Source organism: Tiliqua scincoides, chromosome 8 (assembly GCF_035046505.1).
Source record: "Tiliqua scincoides isolate rTilSci1 chromosome 8, rTilSci1.hap2, whole genome shotgun sequence".
NCBI lineage: Eukaryota > Metazoa > Chordata > Lepidosauria > Squamata > Scincidae > Tiliqua > Tiliqua scincoides.
Genome location: NC_089828.1, coordinates 15,636,742 through 15,654,621, shown reverse-complemented (window position 1 = coordinate 15,654,621; position 17,880 = coordinate 15,636,742). Strand labels below are relative to the sequence as shown.

At 39.7% G+C, this 17,880-nt stretch overlaps 1 protein-coding gene across 4 annotated transcripts in view; it reads right to left on the bottom strand.

Annotated features, from left to right (window-relative positions):
- MYO9A (myosin IXA) overlaps nt 1-17,880 on the bottom strand; it is a 163,181-nt gene that overhangs the window by 50,562 nt on the left and 94,739 nt on the right. For all 4 annotated transcript variants that reach the window (XM_066634984.1, XM_066634981.1, XM_066634982.1 and 1 more), the window contains 8 exons: nt 17,320-17,461; nt 15,909-16,104; nt 10,260-10,367; nt 5,007-5,082; nt 4,723-4,866; nt 3,522-3,561; nt 1,638-1,760; nt 155-235 (listed from right to left, as the gene is read on the bottom strand). In XM_066634984.1, the coding sequence (XP_066491081.1) occupies nt 155-235; nt 1,638-1,760; nt 3,522-3,561; nt 4,723-4,866; nt 5,007-5,082; nt 10,260-10,367; nt 15,909-16,104; nt 17,320-17,461 (910 nt within the window). The remainder of the gene's footprint in view (nt 1-154; nt 236-1,637; nt 1,761-3,521; nt 3,562-4,722; nt 4,867-5,006; nt 5,083-10,259; nt 10,368-15,908; nt 16,105-17,319; nt 17,462-17,880) is intronic.

The following is a 17,880-nucleotide window of genomic DNA, read 5'->3' as shown; positions in this document are numbered from 1 at the left end:
GAATCACTATTCTGACCTCAAATAGGCAAAAAAGTTATTTAATTAGAACTACCTTTTGTTGATAAAACTTACAAAGATATGAGTTACAAGGTCCCCTATGATTAAAAGTTAAACTTTTATTGTAGCTGTTGATTGAAATTGTGAAGGCTCTTACCTTATCAGCATTAGAACGAATGCACTTGACAAAATAGGGCTCTGCTTGGCCAAGGGTCTCCATCAGTTTAGTAAGTGAGGCCTAAAGTCAAGAGTTAAGTACAGAATTGCCTTCAGCAAAAATTACTTTTGGGTATGAAAATAGCATTTTGTCAAACCTTCCATTGCCCTACTTTTAAACTGTAATTTACAGCATGTGAGACAGGAACTGGAATTATGTCACCTCACTGCAGCATGAAAAGGCATGAAATGTGTATATAGCAAAGCTACTGTACAATAATGGCACTGAAACACCCCAAAACGCCTCCCTCCTGCCTCCTCCTTGCCCCCCCCAGACCTCTGCGCCAGCTGAGCTCGGCAGACACGAACTCACCCGTCTCTGGGGCCCACATCAGCATGGGGAGGCTGGTGCACATCTGTGCGCTGACCTATCTCACTGAAGAGTGGCGCAAAAGTGCTTTATGGCACTTTCAAGACAGTCTTCAACCGGCGCAAGAGACTTGCGCTGATCAAAGGGGCGCTTAGGATTGCGCTGTTAGGGACTGAAGTGAGCTATGTACTTGAGTTACCTTAAGAGAAGGATTGTTGAAAGTTGTCATTCATATTTTCTCTCATATACATCATAACTATATAGACAAACATAATTCAGTAGGAGAAAATTAATTCTCTGACTGCATGAACTCTTCAACAGTGCAATATAGTTGTAATCCCATACCAGTTATCTGCAACATTTTTACAGGGATCAGTAATGACATTGCTGGTTTAATTTGAGCAATGCCATATCTAAGCAGTCTTCTAACCGTTTTTAGATAGCACTCCCATTTGAGACATCTGATCACCTGAACGCATTGCATGTTCAAGTGTATAACATAAAGCTAAATTGTGTAATGATATATGCAGCATTCCAGAAGTAGAACAATTAATATATAGGCAGGAATGCTGTGGTCTGACTTCTGATTCAGTGATATCCTTATGAGGATTTCTGAACTAGGGTCACAAACCTACATAGATGCAGAATGTACCTACTGCATGTTAAAGATCTGTATCTAAAAATAACTGGACCCATGTCATTGTTTTCCATTGCTTAATATAAATCCAACTAAATTTAATATACTATCATTAAAAAGCAACTCTGTTAATAAATGAAAAATGTTCCAATCATACAAGATGAAGGGTCAGAAGTAGCTATTAATGTTTTTGTTTTTTTTCATTTCAGGTTCATTCCTTGTGGCTTTGGAATGAGTTGAGGACTGACATCCAGTTAGTGTGTGGAATGTGCCTGGAACTGCAGTCCATTCAATGCCATTATTGTGCAGTAGCTTTGAATATACACATTTCGTGCCTTTTCATGCTGCAATGAGGTAACATTATCCCAGTTCCTGTTTCACATATTGTAAATTACAGTTTTCTGCCTCTTGAAGAAGAGCCTAGCAGGGCCTACTTTTCACATCATACTTTCCCCCAAATTAACATTTGCAAGCAACCTGGAATTGTGCACTGATGCTTGGGGGCTTCTTCTTCTTGTGAAGGTGGAGAAGAGACTTTGTGATGCGATCATGCAGCGTCAGGTTCGTCAAGTGCTTGAGTGATTTCACCTCCAGTAAGTGCTGTGGAAATAAAGAGTGGCAGCTGACTCAGAGAACTTCGAGCACTGGGTCAAGTCTACATCATGCCTGCTTAACATATAATGTGCTGTGAAAATGATACTGGCAGCTGTCTGACCACAACCATCTACCCTCTAAAAAGGGTGGCCACATGGAACAGGGTCTCAGTACATTACCCCAATACATCAGCAGGCTCATATGGGAGAAGGTGGCTCTAAGGATGCTGTGGTCTCAGGCTACTTCAGACTATAGAACAGAATCAGCATTCTGAATTGTATAGCATTCAGTAAACAAACCAGAAGCAGAGAAGATCTTTCAGTACTGGCAAAATATGATGAACATGAACAAAATATGATGGGTACCCAATGAATGGCCTGGCTGCCATATTTTGAACACTTTTCATAGGCAGCCAGTGTACAATGTATTGAAGCAGTCCAAGCTGAACAAGAACTAAGCATGGATTACTGTGGCAAGTTCAGGTTTCCCAGCGAGGCCTTAAGATATTGGATGGAGAAACCTATTTTATTTTAAGCCACGAAGCAGCAAAAACAGAAGACAAAATGCAGCAACAAAATAGTATTCAACACATAGTTTACTAAACTAATCACGAAATTTCTAAGAAGCTATCAGTACTTTTATGATTTAAGGAACAGACCTACTGTTTCATTTAGCTCAAACCCCAATCATCTTTTGAAAGCTACAATTTAGGGGTTCGTACTGATTCAAACAAAGTCTCTGCAACATTCAGGTGTACAAGTTAATGTTTAATTAGGAATTGCTTCACATATAACTTTTCATACATGAATATTACTTCGACTCAAAAAAGTGCAGTCAAGATTATACACCACTGAGAAAAATATATCACTTGTACACATGGTGAAACGGATGCACGCACATTCAGAAAGGATGTTTCACAGCCTGGGTAGGTTTAGACGTAACAAGAAGCCATGGTTTACACAACCACAGCAAACAAACCATGGTTTGAGCTTCGAAGCATACAGAAAAATATAACCACCACTTAACATTTGTATAGCAATGACTGTATAGGTGGAGCCTGTTTATCCACGGATTTTTCATCCGTGGATCTGGCTCAATGTGGGTCCCCTGGACCCACACTGAGCCAGACTTGGCTTCACCTGAGCTCTCCAAAGCGTCCCTCTGGAGGACTTGCTGAAGCCCAGAAAGGCAGAGTGCATCTGCCTGCTGCCTTTGCGGGCTTCAGAATGGCCCAGAGAGGTGAAAAACGCCACTTCCAGTTTCCCAAGGGAAACTGGAAGTGACTTTTTTTGCCATATTAGGCACTTTGAGGCCTGGAAAAATCAGAGGGCTTGGGAAACCAGAAGTGAGATTTCTCATCTCTCCAGGCCATTCTGAAGCTCACAGAGGCAGTGGGCAGACAAGTGCTTTGGGCTTCAGAAAGCCCTCCGGAGGGGACCAGAGCGAGAAAGAGGTGGAAAATCGCTAAATTGATTGTCTGCAATTTTCAGTACCAGCAAGGGATCTGAGAATGGATCCCTCGTGGATACTGAAGTTCCATGTATAATCCTATGCATGTCTACTCTATTCTATGTTCTATTCAATTCAATGGGAGTTACTCCCACAAAAGTGTTTTTCGGATTGTATACCAGGTATGCAGACCACTTTGCATGCATTATGTTGATGCAATCCTTACAACCTTGTAAACTAGTAAGAATTGTTCCCATATGCAGTTCAGGTATTAAGGTAGATTTTCAGCTTTGACTCCAAATACTTGAATTTTCTCACCTTTGGAAGGTTAGGCTTGGTTTTGTAGTTCTTATTTCGCCTAAGAAAATTACAAAGAGGTCCATATTAAAGCATCAGGAGCAAAGCATTTACTGCTAATTACAAATGTTCAATGACAAAGTCTAAGAGCACAGCTACTATAGAATTAAAGCAACGTGAAGAGCTTCATTGGGAAGGAAAGGTAGATACAATAGGATCTCTTATGGAAAATTTTTAGGTACTGGAATAAATTTGGACTACTATCTGATGTCAGACAACAAAGTACTGACATGGTTGTGATGGTGCATTTAAAAGAAAGCTTCTTTAGGGTAGAAGAAAGATTGTTCTTGAGTTATTTGTATCTTTGTATGTTCTATGCCTTCCTTAATTTGAAAGCACATTTTTGAAATGTGGGATGCTGTGGACACTGCTATATGCCGTTCAAGATGACATTTGCCATGCCCACTGTTATTTCTTCTTATATGCATTTTTGTTTTAGGATGTGCGTATTTTAGAGTATGTTTACATTTTGATTTTAGGGTGCATATGTACAAATTGTTTAAAAGATCCTGAAATGACAGAAAAGGAGGCAGTTTCTTGTCAAACCCACCCAAGACCAAGAGAGAAGCTTCTTTACCATCTAAGAGGAAAGATGAGTTATTTCGCTTGTGATTTTGCTAAAAGGGATACCAGGGCATAAGGGGGATTTAATTGTTGCAGTTGTTACATTACTTTCACAAATCTGAAGACCACCTACATCGCTTCAAGGGTATCTTCAGGTTTAAACTCTAACACATGCCTACAATTAAAGCTTTTTACCACTCTTTCTGTGGGGCTGACAGGTAGGGACCTAGAATAGCTCACAAGTTGCCTCCATAACCCATTTACCATATATCAAGTATTATATGATTCAACACCATTATCTAAAGTTCCAAATTTCCAACTATTTCTCACTTGTGTATGCCACCAAATAAGGGTAGAATAAATATATCTAATTTATTATACATTACTTAATTTGCCCAATTTGAATGGGCAAATCTGTGTTCCTGATGTAAGAGAAATGCAATAAGGACCTCTTTTACTCAGCTTTATCCCATTTCCATAAGAACATAAGAACAGCCCCACTGGATCAGGCCATAGGCCCATCTAGTCCAGCTTCCTGTATCTCACAGCGGCCGACCAAATAAAGACACTCCTAGAGTAAGGACACATTTGCACTAACATGAGAATGCCATGGGCTCTCTCCAGGAGCTTGCTGTTAGTTGAATTCACAAATATTCCATCTTTGTCGAGGAAACTGCTATGGCTGGAGAGTTTGCTCTGTCGGATGCCCATCCTGCTATTCCAGCCAATGCCATACGAATCACTACAATGTGGAAAACAAGCACAGAACTTTAGTTTTAATTCAGCTACAAATGGAACACAGAACAGATAAAGAATCAAAACCATTGCGCTTCTATATGCAAAACTCTTCAGCAATTTCACTTATCACATAATTTGACTCACCGCTGACTTTTTTCGTTGATAGTGTTAACTCCCTGCAGATCAGAAAGGGGTGTTCTTGGACGTTTCCGGGTAATACCTATGGCAGCAGATCAAGGAGAATATCAGCTCTGTTTTACATGAAAGAAATTCACGAAGCGAAATGAAAAGGTGGAGGGAAAAGACCAAACTGCAACATGTGTTCAACATGGTACATGCTGGGAATATAAAAAGAAATAAGGATTGGAAGGGATGAGCCATGGCTGGTAAAATATATATTAGACTTGTTCATTCCAATAAGGGAAACTATATCCCACTCAATTGGTTTGCCATATCATCTACTTGGAATTCCAAAGATGAACCATATTATACATTTAGAGCAGGGATACATTTCTGTTCCTAGGAAAACATAACATGGGGGAGAATTGGTAGTCAAGTGTGCCTGGCATTAAAAAGCACAAACTTCCATAGTCAAAACAAACCTGACAACTCAACCTAAAAAAAACTAATTGCAAGTCACACCTCAAATAAGATAATTAACTGTCAACAGTTCTTCCCCATTGTGTGTCAGCTGCTTCGTACCAAACTGAGTATTTTGACAAGTGAAAACCATGTTAGCAGAGTGAATGATACAAAATCTTGCCAAATTAAATCACTGGTTGCAGCTAAGTGCTTAATAGAGTCAGGTATATCTGGAAGGCCATTCTTACAACAGGCACACATACTGCACTGACACTAACTCCAAATGACCTAGAAACAGGGCAATAAAAAGCACTACTTACTGTTCTGCTCTGGCCTTTTTTTTGCCTGAAGCCCAGTTGTGTTGAGCTTTATCAACAAGAGACAATCCAACACATTCTACTGAATTAAAAATACACCTTTCATCTGTTTCAATTTAAGTGCTTTTTAAAACTCATTAGATAAGTAGTAAAACTAATGTTACAGAGGAATAAAGTTAAGGGAACAGTATCTGATATGAATAGCATACAATTATTATCACAGAAACCAGATTTATAAATGAACAGGACTGATTACTTTTAAGATGTACCCTGTGGTTGGGAAGCACTAAAATTAAAACGCAGAACTGTATTACATAATTGTTAATCAGCAAAAGCTACTCAATTTGGAAAAAAAAAATCTAGGCAAGCACCATCACTTGGGATTAAAACAGATACTTTAGCAGCAAATTTTCTCTCCGTACAGAGGAAATCCATTATTAGCTGCAGCAATTGCAATTCCACAGACCACCAACACAAAACCCCCTAAAATCCCTGCAAAACTACAGACCACTGTATTTCCTTTGAGATAAAGTTTACTAAAGTAACAACAATTAATAAGACGATTCAATAAACTCTAACTCAATGGCAGGATTTAAAAGACAGAATCCTGTTGTGTTTGGTTACAATAACCTTAAATATTGTCATGTGATTCTAGGGAAGTACTTAATCTCAAAACATTGACTTCTCATATGTGAATTAGATTATTTCTCTTGGAACTTTTAACAAATACAGTTCATGCATAGTCTTTGACAAAGGCCCACGCTAAAGAAGTCTTTAAAAAAATCAGAAATTATGGGATTAGAGGACATCTAATGTACACTTATGGAACAGTAACTGGTTAACACACATGACGCGGAATAATCAATTGACAATACTATTAATGGAGAAAGGTAAACTCAAAGTATTGACTGGTACTATTTAACTAATTCATAATTGAGTTGATGTAAATAGTGAAGTAGCCAAGTTTGCAGATGGCACCAAATTATTCAGGAAAGCAAGATTTCAAAAGAGCTGACCAGGCATATGAACATATATTTGTATATGAAGTTACGTTCTACTCAGATCATGATCTCACAGTACTGCCAACTTTGAAATTCCTGTCATCTCCAGGTAGGGCTGGGAAACAGACTCCTGTCTGAAACGCCAGGCAACAGATCTCCAGCGTTTCAGACAGGAGTCTATTTCCCAGCCCTACCTGGAGATGACAGGAATTCACCCAGGGATCTTCTGGGTGCAAAGTGGGAATTCTACCACTCTGGTAGAATGCCAGGTCCCTCTCTCCTTTTCCATGACAAATTTGCCAAGTAATAGTTTATCATGATGTGCATATAATCATGTGATAAGTCAGTCATCCAAATTGTTCAAGTAGTTAAAAGAATCTTACCAGACATCACTTGTTCAGAAATCTAGGAAAGAGAGGTTAGTGCTGTGGTTTTCAAACTATCGGAGTTTGAGGACCACAGTAAGTCCTTGCAGGGGAGGGGAGGGAGGCAGCAGAGGCAGGGGGAAGGCAGCGACATGATCCCCAGGAATTAGGAGTTAGTTAGATCCCCAGGATCGCGTCGCTAAGGGGGGGCTGCCGGGACTGGGATGTACTCACCAGTCCCTGCAACAACCTGTCGGGGGTGTGGGGAGCACTGTGTGCATGTTTGCAGGGCTCCCCAGCCTTCTAAAAGTGAAAGCAGAGCGATCACGCTCCACATCCGGTTTTGCGGAAGTGGAGCGCGATCGCTCCGCTTTCACTTTTGGAACATTGTGGAGCCCTGCAGGTGCTTGCACAAGGCTCCCCGCACCCTCAACAAGCTGCTGCACGGACTGGTGAGTGCATCCCAGTCCCTGCAGCCCCACTTAGCGACGCAATCCTTGGGATCATGTCGCTGCCTTCCCCTGCCCCTTAAGGGGCCAGAGGCCAGGACTGTCAGGTTGGGGCGTCACAATGCCCCAGTTTGAATAGCTCTGGGTTAGTGTTAAGATTCTCCTCACCACCTGGCAGGACAGTTCAGATGATGGTGGCAGTAATAGTAAGTTTCTGCTTGCTAAATGGTAAACTGTATTCACTTTCTGATGAACTATAACCCAGATGAATGGGCAACAAAATGGCAGACGAAGTTCAATGTTAGTGAACTGCAACAGCAGCATATTAAATGTTTTAAATAAATTTGAATACTATACTATGTTAAATTAAATATACTATACTATGTTATGTATAGTATATACATAACATATAACATATATAGCACAGAGCTGTTGGAGAAGCCTCTGTATGAGTAACGGTTGCGGAGTAACCAGATGGAAATTTTTTTCTCCCTCTCTGCTAGAGCACTGAACTCCAGGGTACCAAGCAAAACTGACTAGCAATAGATTCAGGGTAGGCAAAAGTACATTTTCACACAATGCACAATTAACTTATGAATGTTGCAACTATAAGATGTGACAAATCACTTCAGGCTTACATCATTTAAAAGTATTAAATTCATGGAGGATAGATCAAACATCAAGCATGATGGTAAAATGGAGATTCCAGAGTCAGCATCTCTCTGAATCCAAATGCTGAAGGCAAATAATGGTCTATTAGGTTTCATGAACTTCCACAGACTTCAGGCTACTGCTGAAACAAAATCACCCTTCAGAGGCTAGATGGACTCTTCGTCTGATCCAGCAAGGCTGTTCTAATGCAGGTTCAACACCACCTTGCATTTGAAACATGTTAATACAATGTTCTGAAACAGAACAATCCTATGTATGTTTACTCAGATATAAATCACACTGTGTTCAATGGAGCTTACTTCCAAGAAAGTGTGCATAGGACTGCAGCCTAATTCTGTATTAGACATTCTTACACTCACACAGTCAATGTTCAGAAGCAATTTTATGTAAGAGTCATGCAACTCATCCCTCAACTCAATGTGCTCAGGTTTCAAAATTAGATTGCAAGCACTCACATCAACACTTACCATCCACAACCCCTTTAGAGGGTGCACCAACCTTTGTGGGCAATAGTACATCAGAAGATGCCAAGATACACATGAGACAGTATCATTTCTTTTATTAAGATTAGCAATAATACCTCTATATACACGTGTGCCCCTATATCTGCAGGGGTTCCATTCCGGAAACCCCTGCAGTTACATGAAATCATAGATACAGGCTAATGCCTCCCCCTCGCCTCCAGAGGGTCCTCTGAACCCAACAGAGGCCATGGATGGACATCTGCAGACTGAGCCCGACACAAAAAAGTGACTTCTGGTTTCTCTTTATAAGGCATTAAAAAGATCACTTCCACTTTCGCGGAGAAACCGGAAGTACCTTTTTATTTTTACTGATGGCTCAGTATGAGCCCTTCAGAGGCACATCCATCCATCCACGGCCTCTGCTGGGTTCAATGGACCCTCCGAAGGTGAGGGGAACAGAGTTACCTTCACCTCCAAAGGGGACGTGCGGCGGGGGCCCACGAACCCAATCTGAAAACAAGTGAATCTGCTGATACAGGGACCCCCTTGAAAACCTTTATGGTACAAATGTTATTTGGAGATCTATAAAAAGGTACAAGTCTTCCATGAAACTCCAAAACATTAAAACTCATTGAAAAACTGAATTTTCTACAAAGAGTCAAACTTTGAGCGCACCTGATCATTGAAGTGAAATGGTTACTGCATACGCAAAGCTGTTTAATGAGCAAGCTAGCATCATGGCACCTTCAGTAGGCTCTCAATGTCATTATTGCACTGAAACACCATGCGCTATTCTTTATGGCAGAGGGTGTTATGTTTCATGCTGCTGGACCCCTTCTCCTCCCACAACAGGAATCCAGCCATTATTAGTAAAAAAGGCAAACGGGCCTGGTTTTCATGCAGGACTAGTTCATTATGTAACAAACAGAAGTGAGGAGAAGGAAATGGAGACCAAGTGCATCTCTGCTATTCAATTTGATGAAGAAAGTTGTCTGAAGGCATAACGGTTTTTACAGGTTGACTAAAGCCTTGGAAAAGCTTCAGGAGTCCTCTCCAAGGACTTTTTTAAAAAAGGTATCATGTAGATGCTACTCTATAAGGACAGAGGACAAAAACTTGTTGAAATATTATCAAAAATCCTACCCATACCTGAAATTACTGTGCATTAGAATATAACTCCACATGATGAAAACTGCTGCATCTGAAAAGCTTGTAACCTCCAAATCCTATACTTTAGAGTTCAGTCAGTAAAAACTTTGGTAAAATTTCTTCATGCCTTAGGTCATGGAGATGCCTTTATGAGTCAATTTTTTTAAAAAAGGATTTAGAGCATCCATATCCAACCTCTAGGTTCCACCCATCCTGTCCAGAAATCCCCCGTGAGAGAGCAACAAAATCTCTCCTGTGTTGCAAATTGCCTATTCAAGTGAACATCAGGGTCAGGTTTAGAAAGTCCTGAGCACAGTAGCCCACTCAGAAAGCTCCTGGTTTCCATTTCCTGCTGTGTGAGTGTCATGTCAGAGAGATGGTGGGGTATGGCGCCTTACTGTACTTCTCCTCCTTGCATCTCTGCAGGATCTCTAAGCTTCTCTGATGAACTGGGTGATGGAGAAAGCTAAAACTATCCACACTTTTCAAAACCGCATCATCATGCCCTTGGGAAGCAAAACGAAAACAAAAACATGGAGAGAAGAGAAAGATTACATAAGCAGAAACCAAGGAAGAGTCAAGAACAGTGCGGACAAAGGCCCAATTGACACAGAATTATTCACAAGTCACATTTGCTTTCTGCCTTGGGATGATTACTGTTTCTAGTCATTCTGATGAGTACAAAAAACAGGGTGAGTTTATCTTATTGTAGTAACCCCAAGACAAGCTTTAGGGTCATGGAGAGCTAATCTTCAAGCATAGAAAAGATAAATCTCTAGCCTGATCCATCCTGTATTTTACAACCTCAAATCAGCACTGAAAAAGCACCACAAATTATATTGCATGGTTGTGATAAAGGTTAATACTTATATCCTGGCATTTCAGAAAGCATCATGAAACACCATGTATCAGTTTTCTATGCATAAAAATGGAACTTAGTTCACTTAAGCACTTATTTATAAGCTGAACACAACTCTTGAAACAATACATTTCAAATGCAGTACTAGGCAGTGCCCTTAAAAAAATCTGATACTAATTGCTAACTCTAAATGTAAGTGTATGAGAGTCAGGCCATTCCATCAGGTTAGGCATAAGGTACATGCTTCAGAACAAAACATATAATAACAAGCCAAAGTAAGGTGACAAGCTCTTATTTGAGGAAGTTTTCAATTTCCTGGCACTAACAAGCTTGTAATCAATTGTACTCAGTGAGCCTAGAATCCTGCACTATACATTCTAAATTCTTCAGCTGCAGCACATTATACAAATTAGACCTATCTGATCAGCTGATTTTATTTTGGATACTGCTTTTTTTGTTAGTGTTTCTTTGCTTACAAGTGCCATGAATTATTCTCTCTTTGGGATACAAATCAAGTTCTCGGTGGCACAAAACTTGCAAATTCAGTCTAAATGGCAGATTGATCCCCAGTCAAGCAAACAAAGTTTGAAAACTGTTTTAATTGGCTTCCAGATGGACACTGTACTCAACTCAGAGGATCATTCTAGAGACCACCAGAGTCTGGGGCACACAAACTTTCAAAAATCCCATATGAATCTGTTTGTACCTTTGAGACCTCCGTCAGAGAGTCTGCTTTGAATCCCTCTGTCATTTCAAATATGTATAGGTCAAAGGGAGGCAAGGCCTTCTTCAACACAGCAACACACCCATAGAATTCCCACCTTGGGCAGGTTCAGTCTGCTCCCTTTCTTGTTGGCAAAAGCTGTCATTTTGCAGAGGTCATTTGAGGCTTCATTTGAAGGAATACTCTGTTAGCTCCTGTTTGGTTTGGACTTTTGCTGTACAGGTGGACCCTTGTTATCCGCAAGCGTTCCGTTACTGGATCCCTTGCAGATACCAAATTTCACATGATATCAAATCACATGGATTTCAGGATCCACTGAGCTCCAAACATGACTGGAGCCTTGCTCCAGTCATACCTGGATCTGCTGACGACCGTGGAGGCTGTGTGCCGAAAGCCCTCCTAGGACCTCTGGAGGCCTTTCTGAGGCCCGTAGAGGCTCTGTGCCGAAAGCCCTCCTAGGACCTTCTGAGGCCCGTGGGGGCTGCATGCAGCCTCCATTGGCCTCAGAAGATGATCGGAGCACAGGTCTAGTCACATCTGAGGGCTTCAGGTTGGGATGTATTATTATTATTATTAACAGTATTTATATACCGCTTTTCAACTAAAAGTTCACAAAGCGGTTTACAGAGAAAAATCAAATAACTAAATGGCTCCCTGTCCCAAAAGGGCTCACAATCTAAAAAGATGCAAATGAATACCAGCAGACAGCCACTAGAACAGACAGTGCTGGGGTGAGGTGGGCCAGTTACTCTCCCCCTGCTAAAAAAAGGAGCACCCACTTGAAAAAGTGCCTCTTACCCAATTAGCAGGGGTTGTGGCTCAATGGGAGTCCTCTGGATTCGCAGATCAAAAATACGTGAATAAATAGGCTCAACCATTGTTTTTCATATGTAATTAGATTTTAAATTTGTGAATTGCCTTGGATACCTTTTTTTAGTTGAAAAGGTGATATAAGAAAACATAATTGCAAAAACAAATAAGATGTTCAAAGCCCCATTCAGTGCAGTTAACACAAGAAGGGCTTTTCATGGCAAGACAAGTTCTCATCTAGAAACCAGAATAGGGAAGATATCTAATAGGACATGCTATCTCCAAAACTATGACTCCTGATGGCATTAGTGCTGGGGACCTGGGGCCCTTTGGAAACAGATATATGTGATATATTGCAACAAAAGTAGAGGTTGAAGAACTGGACTTAACTGAGTTGATCTCAGAATAGTTGTAGCCTAGCTATGAATTCAGTACAGCAAAAAGAGAGAAAGCTCCTTTTAAACAACTTGTTGTGTGCTTGACTGGAAAATCTACTTCAAACACCACTATTTTAATTTCTGATTTTCAGAATGGCTACTACTACACAAAACAGCAGCTCTCTCTAGCTTTACTATCACAAAATGGTTATGTAATGAATAAGAAAGATTATACTGGCAATAAAACAACACGTAACATAGCCCAAACCAGAAAGACAAATCCTTTACATAAGACTCTTGCACAGCAGAAAAATAAGTTGTTTAGTTGTATAGCTTGACCCCAACACAAATATTTCAGATAATGCATACACAGCAAGAATTATACCAGTGTTATGTCACAAAATATTATATTGGATGAACACTGGAGAGGCATTACAATTGTACAGATTTTCAGCATTGGAGTTTCATCTCTAAGAATTTCTACATACATCTGAAGATGGCAAATTGTTAAAGGCAAGGTTTGCATTTTTAATGATCTGACACTCCCTCTCTTGGTCTGGTTATGGTACAGACTGCTGAGGTTCCCTCATTAAAAGCCAAATTAAGAGAAAAATCTGGAAAAACTGAAGGTAGAGTTCTGTTATCTGCATAAAGCTTCTAAAGGAAGTGTAGAAGTGCCATGTCACTTACTAAGTCAGAAGAAAAGAACAACAAAATGCAGACAGTAGCATCTTTTTGACTCTACAAAGTTCTCAGATGCAAGTTAAAAGTTATACTACAGGTACAAAAAGGCTTCAGAAGACAGAATTGCAAATAAATTATAGCTTCTAGCCAAAGCTATTTAAGAAGAGCAAAAAAAGTATTTTCACAACTGTTCAACACCACTGGTACAGAAAGGACAAAAAATAAAGATTTAACAAACCAAAGTAGACACAGGCATGAGATACTTCTAGATTGTACCATAAATATGAGGAGAGGAACACTATAAATAGTCCTTCAGATCATCTTCATAGTGCCAGAAGATGATCTTCCACATACCTATAAATAAAACTATCATATAATCTTTGTAAAAAAATTGAGCAACAGTGTATAATTGGGCATACTGTATAAAGTTAAGTGTGCATGTGGAATGCTCATGTAATCAGAAAGTTAGAGCTATGTCAGGTGCAAGCCACTAAAAGACCACAATTCTATTTGACACATCTTAGACATGGTCTATCTTCCAGGAGCAACTAAATAAAGGTGAACTACAGCAACGCCAAAGCGTAATCATTTTCATCCAATTGCTGTCACCAACTGGATTAGAGCTGGGCTGTTAGGTAATTTCTTAGCAGCAAATGAGAACCAGTTTCCATCAACCAAACATGATATATTACAGCGTTTCTGAACATGCATGCAGTAACTCTGATAATGCCATTTCCTTTAGCACTACAGTCCTCCTCCTCCTGGGTTATAAGATCCAGTTCCAGTTTACGGTCATATTGTTAATTACATGCCCTGTTTGAGACATTGCTTAGCTTTCAAGGAACATATCCCCATATTACTGAGGATATTAGAGGTGCCATTTTTTCCAGGAAATAAGGTATTTGGCTACTGAAACTATACCTCTTTAATGCCACGTTTTTCCCCACAATATCACTTCCAGATAAGAAAAAGCTATGAAGGACCATGAAGAACATGTCCATTTTTGCCAATTATATCCATGCTAGAAGCTACAGGGAACTGTGGCTTCCTACCACAGGTAACCACAGTAAAATAGACAAGAATATGCCTTGACACTTTTTCCTACATGGAAACAGTATTTATGCAGTATCCCTAATTCTTGCTCTGCCATGCCCAATACTATAGCTCAGTGTTCCTCAAACTGTGGGTTGGGACCCACCAGCTGGGTCCCCATTCATTTTAATATTTTATTTTTAATATATTAGACTTGATGCTACCATGGTATGTGACTGCATTTTGGGAAATGTTACAGATCTGTCCTTTAACAGGCTACTATGCTTTTAACAATGGTAGTTAATGGGACTCACTCCTGAGTAAGTGTGGGTAGGACTGAAGTCTAAGATTGTTAAAAAAAAATTCCTGCTTGATGATGTCACTTCCAATGGACCTGACAGTTTCCCATTCTAAAAAGTGGGTCCTGGTGTTAAATGTTTTAGAACCACTGCTATAGCTGGTAGTCGAGTAAGTATCTGTGCCAACAAAATGTTAATTTCTACAACTATGCATTCCGGAACCATGTGACTGGCAGTCGAAGTAACTCTGGTAGTGTTGAACCCATGAAAATAGCAAAATTGACTGGAACACCATGCAATACAAATTGCCATTTGCCCCAATTGCAAAATTAGGATCTGCCAAACTTTACAATACATTAAACATCCTGCTTATCATGAGTACGTTGCAATTACATGCAAGAGATGTTAAAAAAAGATCCATATACATTATAAATGTGCAATGAAAGGAAAGGGGGGGCACACAGCATTATTGTTTCTTAGGCTCAGATACACAATCTTATAAATGGAAGGAAAAAGGCAAAATAGAGCTCCCCTAGTTCATATTTTGATTTCATGAGCCCTTGGTAACAGGAGCGCTTTTAATCCTATTATCCATTGGGAAGGAAGGTAGTTGCATCACTGCTGTTCTCAAATCTTCATTCAGAAAAGAACAGTAAGGTACTTCACCTGTTGAACTCTTATGTGCAGAAATATTCTAAAAGCCAGTACTTGGTTCTTTAAAGTATGACAGCATGCATTCATTAAATCGACAATCCCCTGTTCCTCAGGAAGGGTAGTGAATATATTCAAGTTGACTACCCCTCCATGAATTATTGCCCGCATGTTAATACTTCTTATGGTTTAGAACTGTCTCTGTCATCTGAACTGCCAGCAAAGAAAAAAGGCCTCATTAAAAAACAGAAATATTCTCATCATGCATGCTGAATACATTTCGAAAATATATACATTCCACAAACTTAGAAAAGAATGAATCCTGCATGAAAAAGAAAGTTATACACCATTTTATTAATTCTTCCTAAATGACTGAGATCTGACTTTTTGTATTCATTGTATCATGAAGGTAATCTTTAATATGCACAAACTTTGTATATAAATTTTCCCCCCAAAAAATGTCCCCAGAATAATACACAATGTACTTCTTTCAACGGAAGTCTGAAATTAGAGGCTAACTGTGAAATGCACAGTGCGGGCATGCATGCAAAGAGACTCAAGGGGAAGAACAAATTATATGTATAAGCAGAATTATAGTAAGAGACACTTACCAGTTTTTTTCTCATTGTATCTCCTTCCAGCCTCCCTAAATGCAACAACAGCTCTGAAGAATGCTCTGAGGACTGCCCAGCGAAATACAGCCACAGGGTCAATTCCTATCATTCCGCAGATGAAGGCACTCTTGCTGCTTCTCAGAAGAGCTACAATGTCCGGTCGCATGTGATCAGTGTTTTTCTCCCGGAAATCCTAAAAGTTGAGAAAGACAGATGTCAGTAGTCAGGCATGTCCTTATTGTTCTCATTTGTAACGTTTCTATTTAGACTTTATTCCTTGCTCCATTGTACTGCACAGTTTCTGAAAGGTATTAATTCAACACCTCATGCCTCATAGAGTTGGTCTAAAGCTGAGCTCTTATGAAAAGAGGAACATGATTATAGAATTGCATTTGTACCATAACAGCAGTACAGAACACCCAATACTCCTTTAGAGACCCAAAATTATATCTAGAGTAAATACAACAGTACTGAATTTATGTGTTAAGAATTGTTTGTACATTAAATCTGTCTGCTAGGCTTGGAAATGATATACAAGGTCCCTGATGGTTGCTCCACACTGCTCTGCAGCAAACAAACATTTTCCAAAGAACCATGTCCATAGTACCTCCCTACAGAAAAGTCAACCTCAAAACAATCTACGCACACATAGCAGCTGTGTACTTTGCCCTACTGCAAACGGATGAAAAATTGTCCAAAACTGAAAAGTTCAGCAATAGCAATACACATGTTCAATCTACTCTGAAATCAACAATACTTACATAACGGCAATTGTAGTTCATAATACAAAACACTTCACAGACATTCAAGTTAGAAATGAATGCATCAACACAGGCTTTTGTGCAAGCTTTTGCTAGTGCTTCTGTACAGGCAAGAACTGGCTGTTCCAACCCACAGGAGTTCAAAGTTACAAATAAGCCTTTGGAACCTAACCTTATGTACATAAATATTTGTAAGAGAACCATCTAGGATCATTAAACGAAAAGCAGAGTGAAGTATGAAAATGCATATATTGTGATTAGTTTGCAGAGTGCTAGTACAGACATAGAGGCACCGAGCACAATCAGAGGCTCAGGACACCTACATCTAAATTCCTATTGTACAGGTGATAAGTTGAGAAATGGCACTTTTCAACAGGGCCAACTGAAGCAGTAGCCTCAGAAAGCAAATGGGGGCACTCACCATCCAGTAGGCAAATTGGCAGGGTGCATCTACCACCCATCTCTGTCTGTCTACTTCTGCTACTCCCACTGAATGGAATGGCAGTGGGGACATTTGTCATGTTGTTTCAGTTGCCAAGAAATCTTGGCTTAACCTTGTTCAAAATCCAGGGAGCTGAGACATTATAATTTTAAGGAAGTTAAACAGAAGAGTTGTACATATTGATAGCAGTGGACAGTGGACAGACCTTCACACCATATTTAACTTTTCCAGCATAATGCTTTATGATAAAGGCAGGCTCCATTACAGTTGGAAATTCAATGTAGAGGTTTCCTTCATGCTGACGTTTAAACTTGTCCAGCAGTGTTTGGTTTGTGGCTTGTGGGAAACTAGATTGAAGGGGAAAAAAACCAAGAGAAAGTTGGTCTTAAATAGTTTTGCCCTCATTACTGTGGTCAAGTATTAATTATGCAAGAATGCACCTCATAATCATTCTTGTGAAATTTCCCATTGCAGATAAATACAGGTCCTGAATCAATAATTAGCAAAATGTGCTTTGCAACAACATACAAATTTCTATTATAGATAGCAACATGTCTTTAGGGATAAAATTGATTAAATCTCCACTCCTATCCTTCCTAGTACACAAACACTAAACATCTAAGAGCTGCTTAGTATAGGGAAAATACAGCAGCTGCCTAATCAATGTACTCACAGCAAAAATAACCCTCACATCAGACTTCAAACAAATTGGAATTCTTCCTACCTAAAGCTAATTTCTGAACAACAACAAAAAAAAGTATGAAGC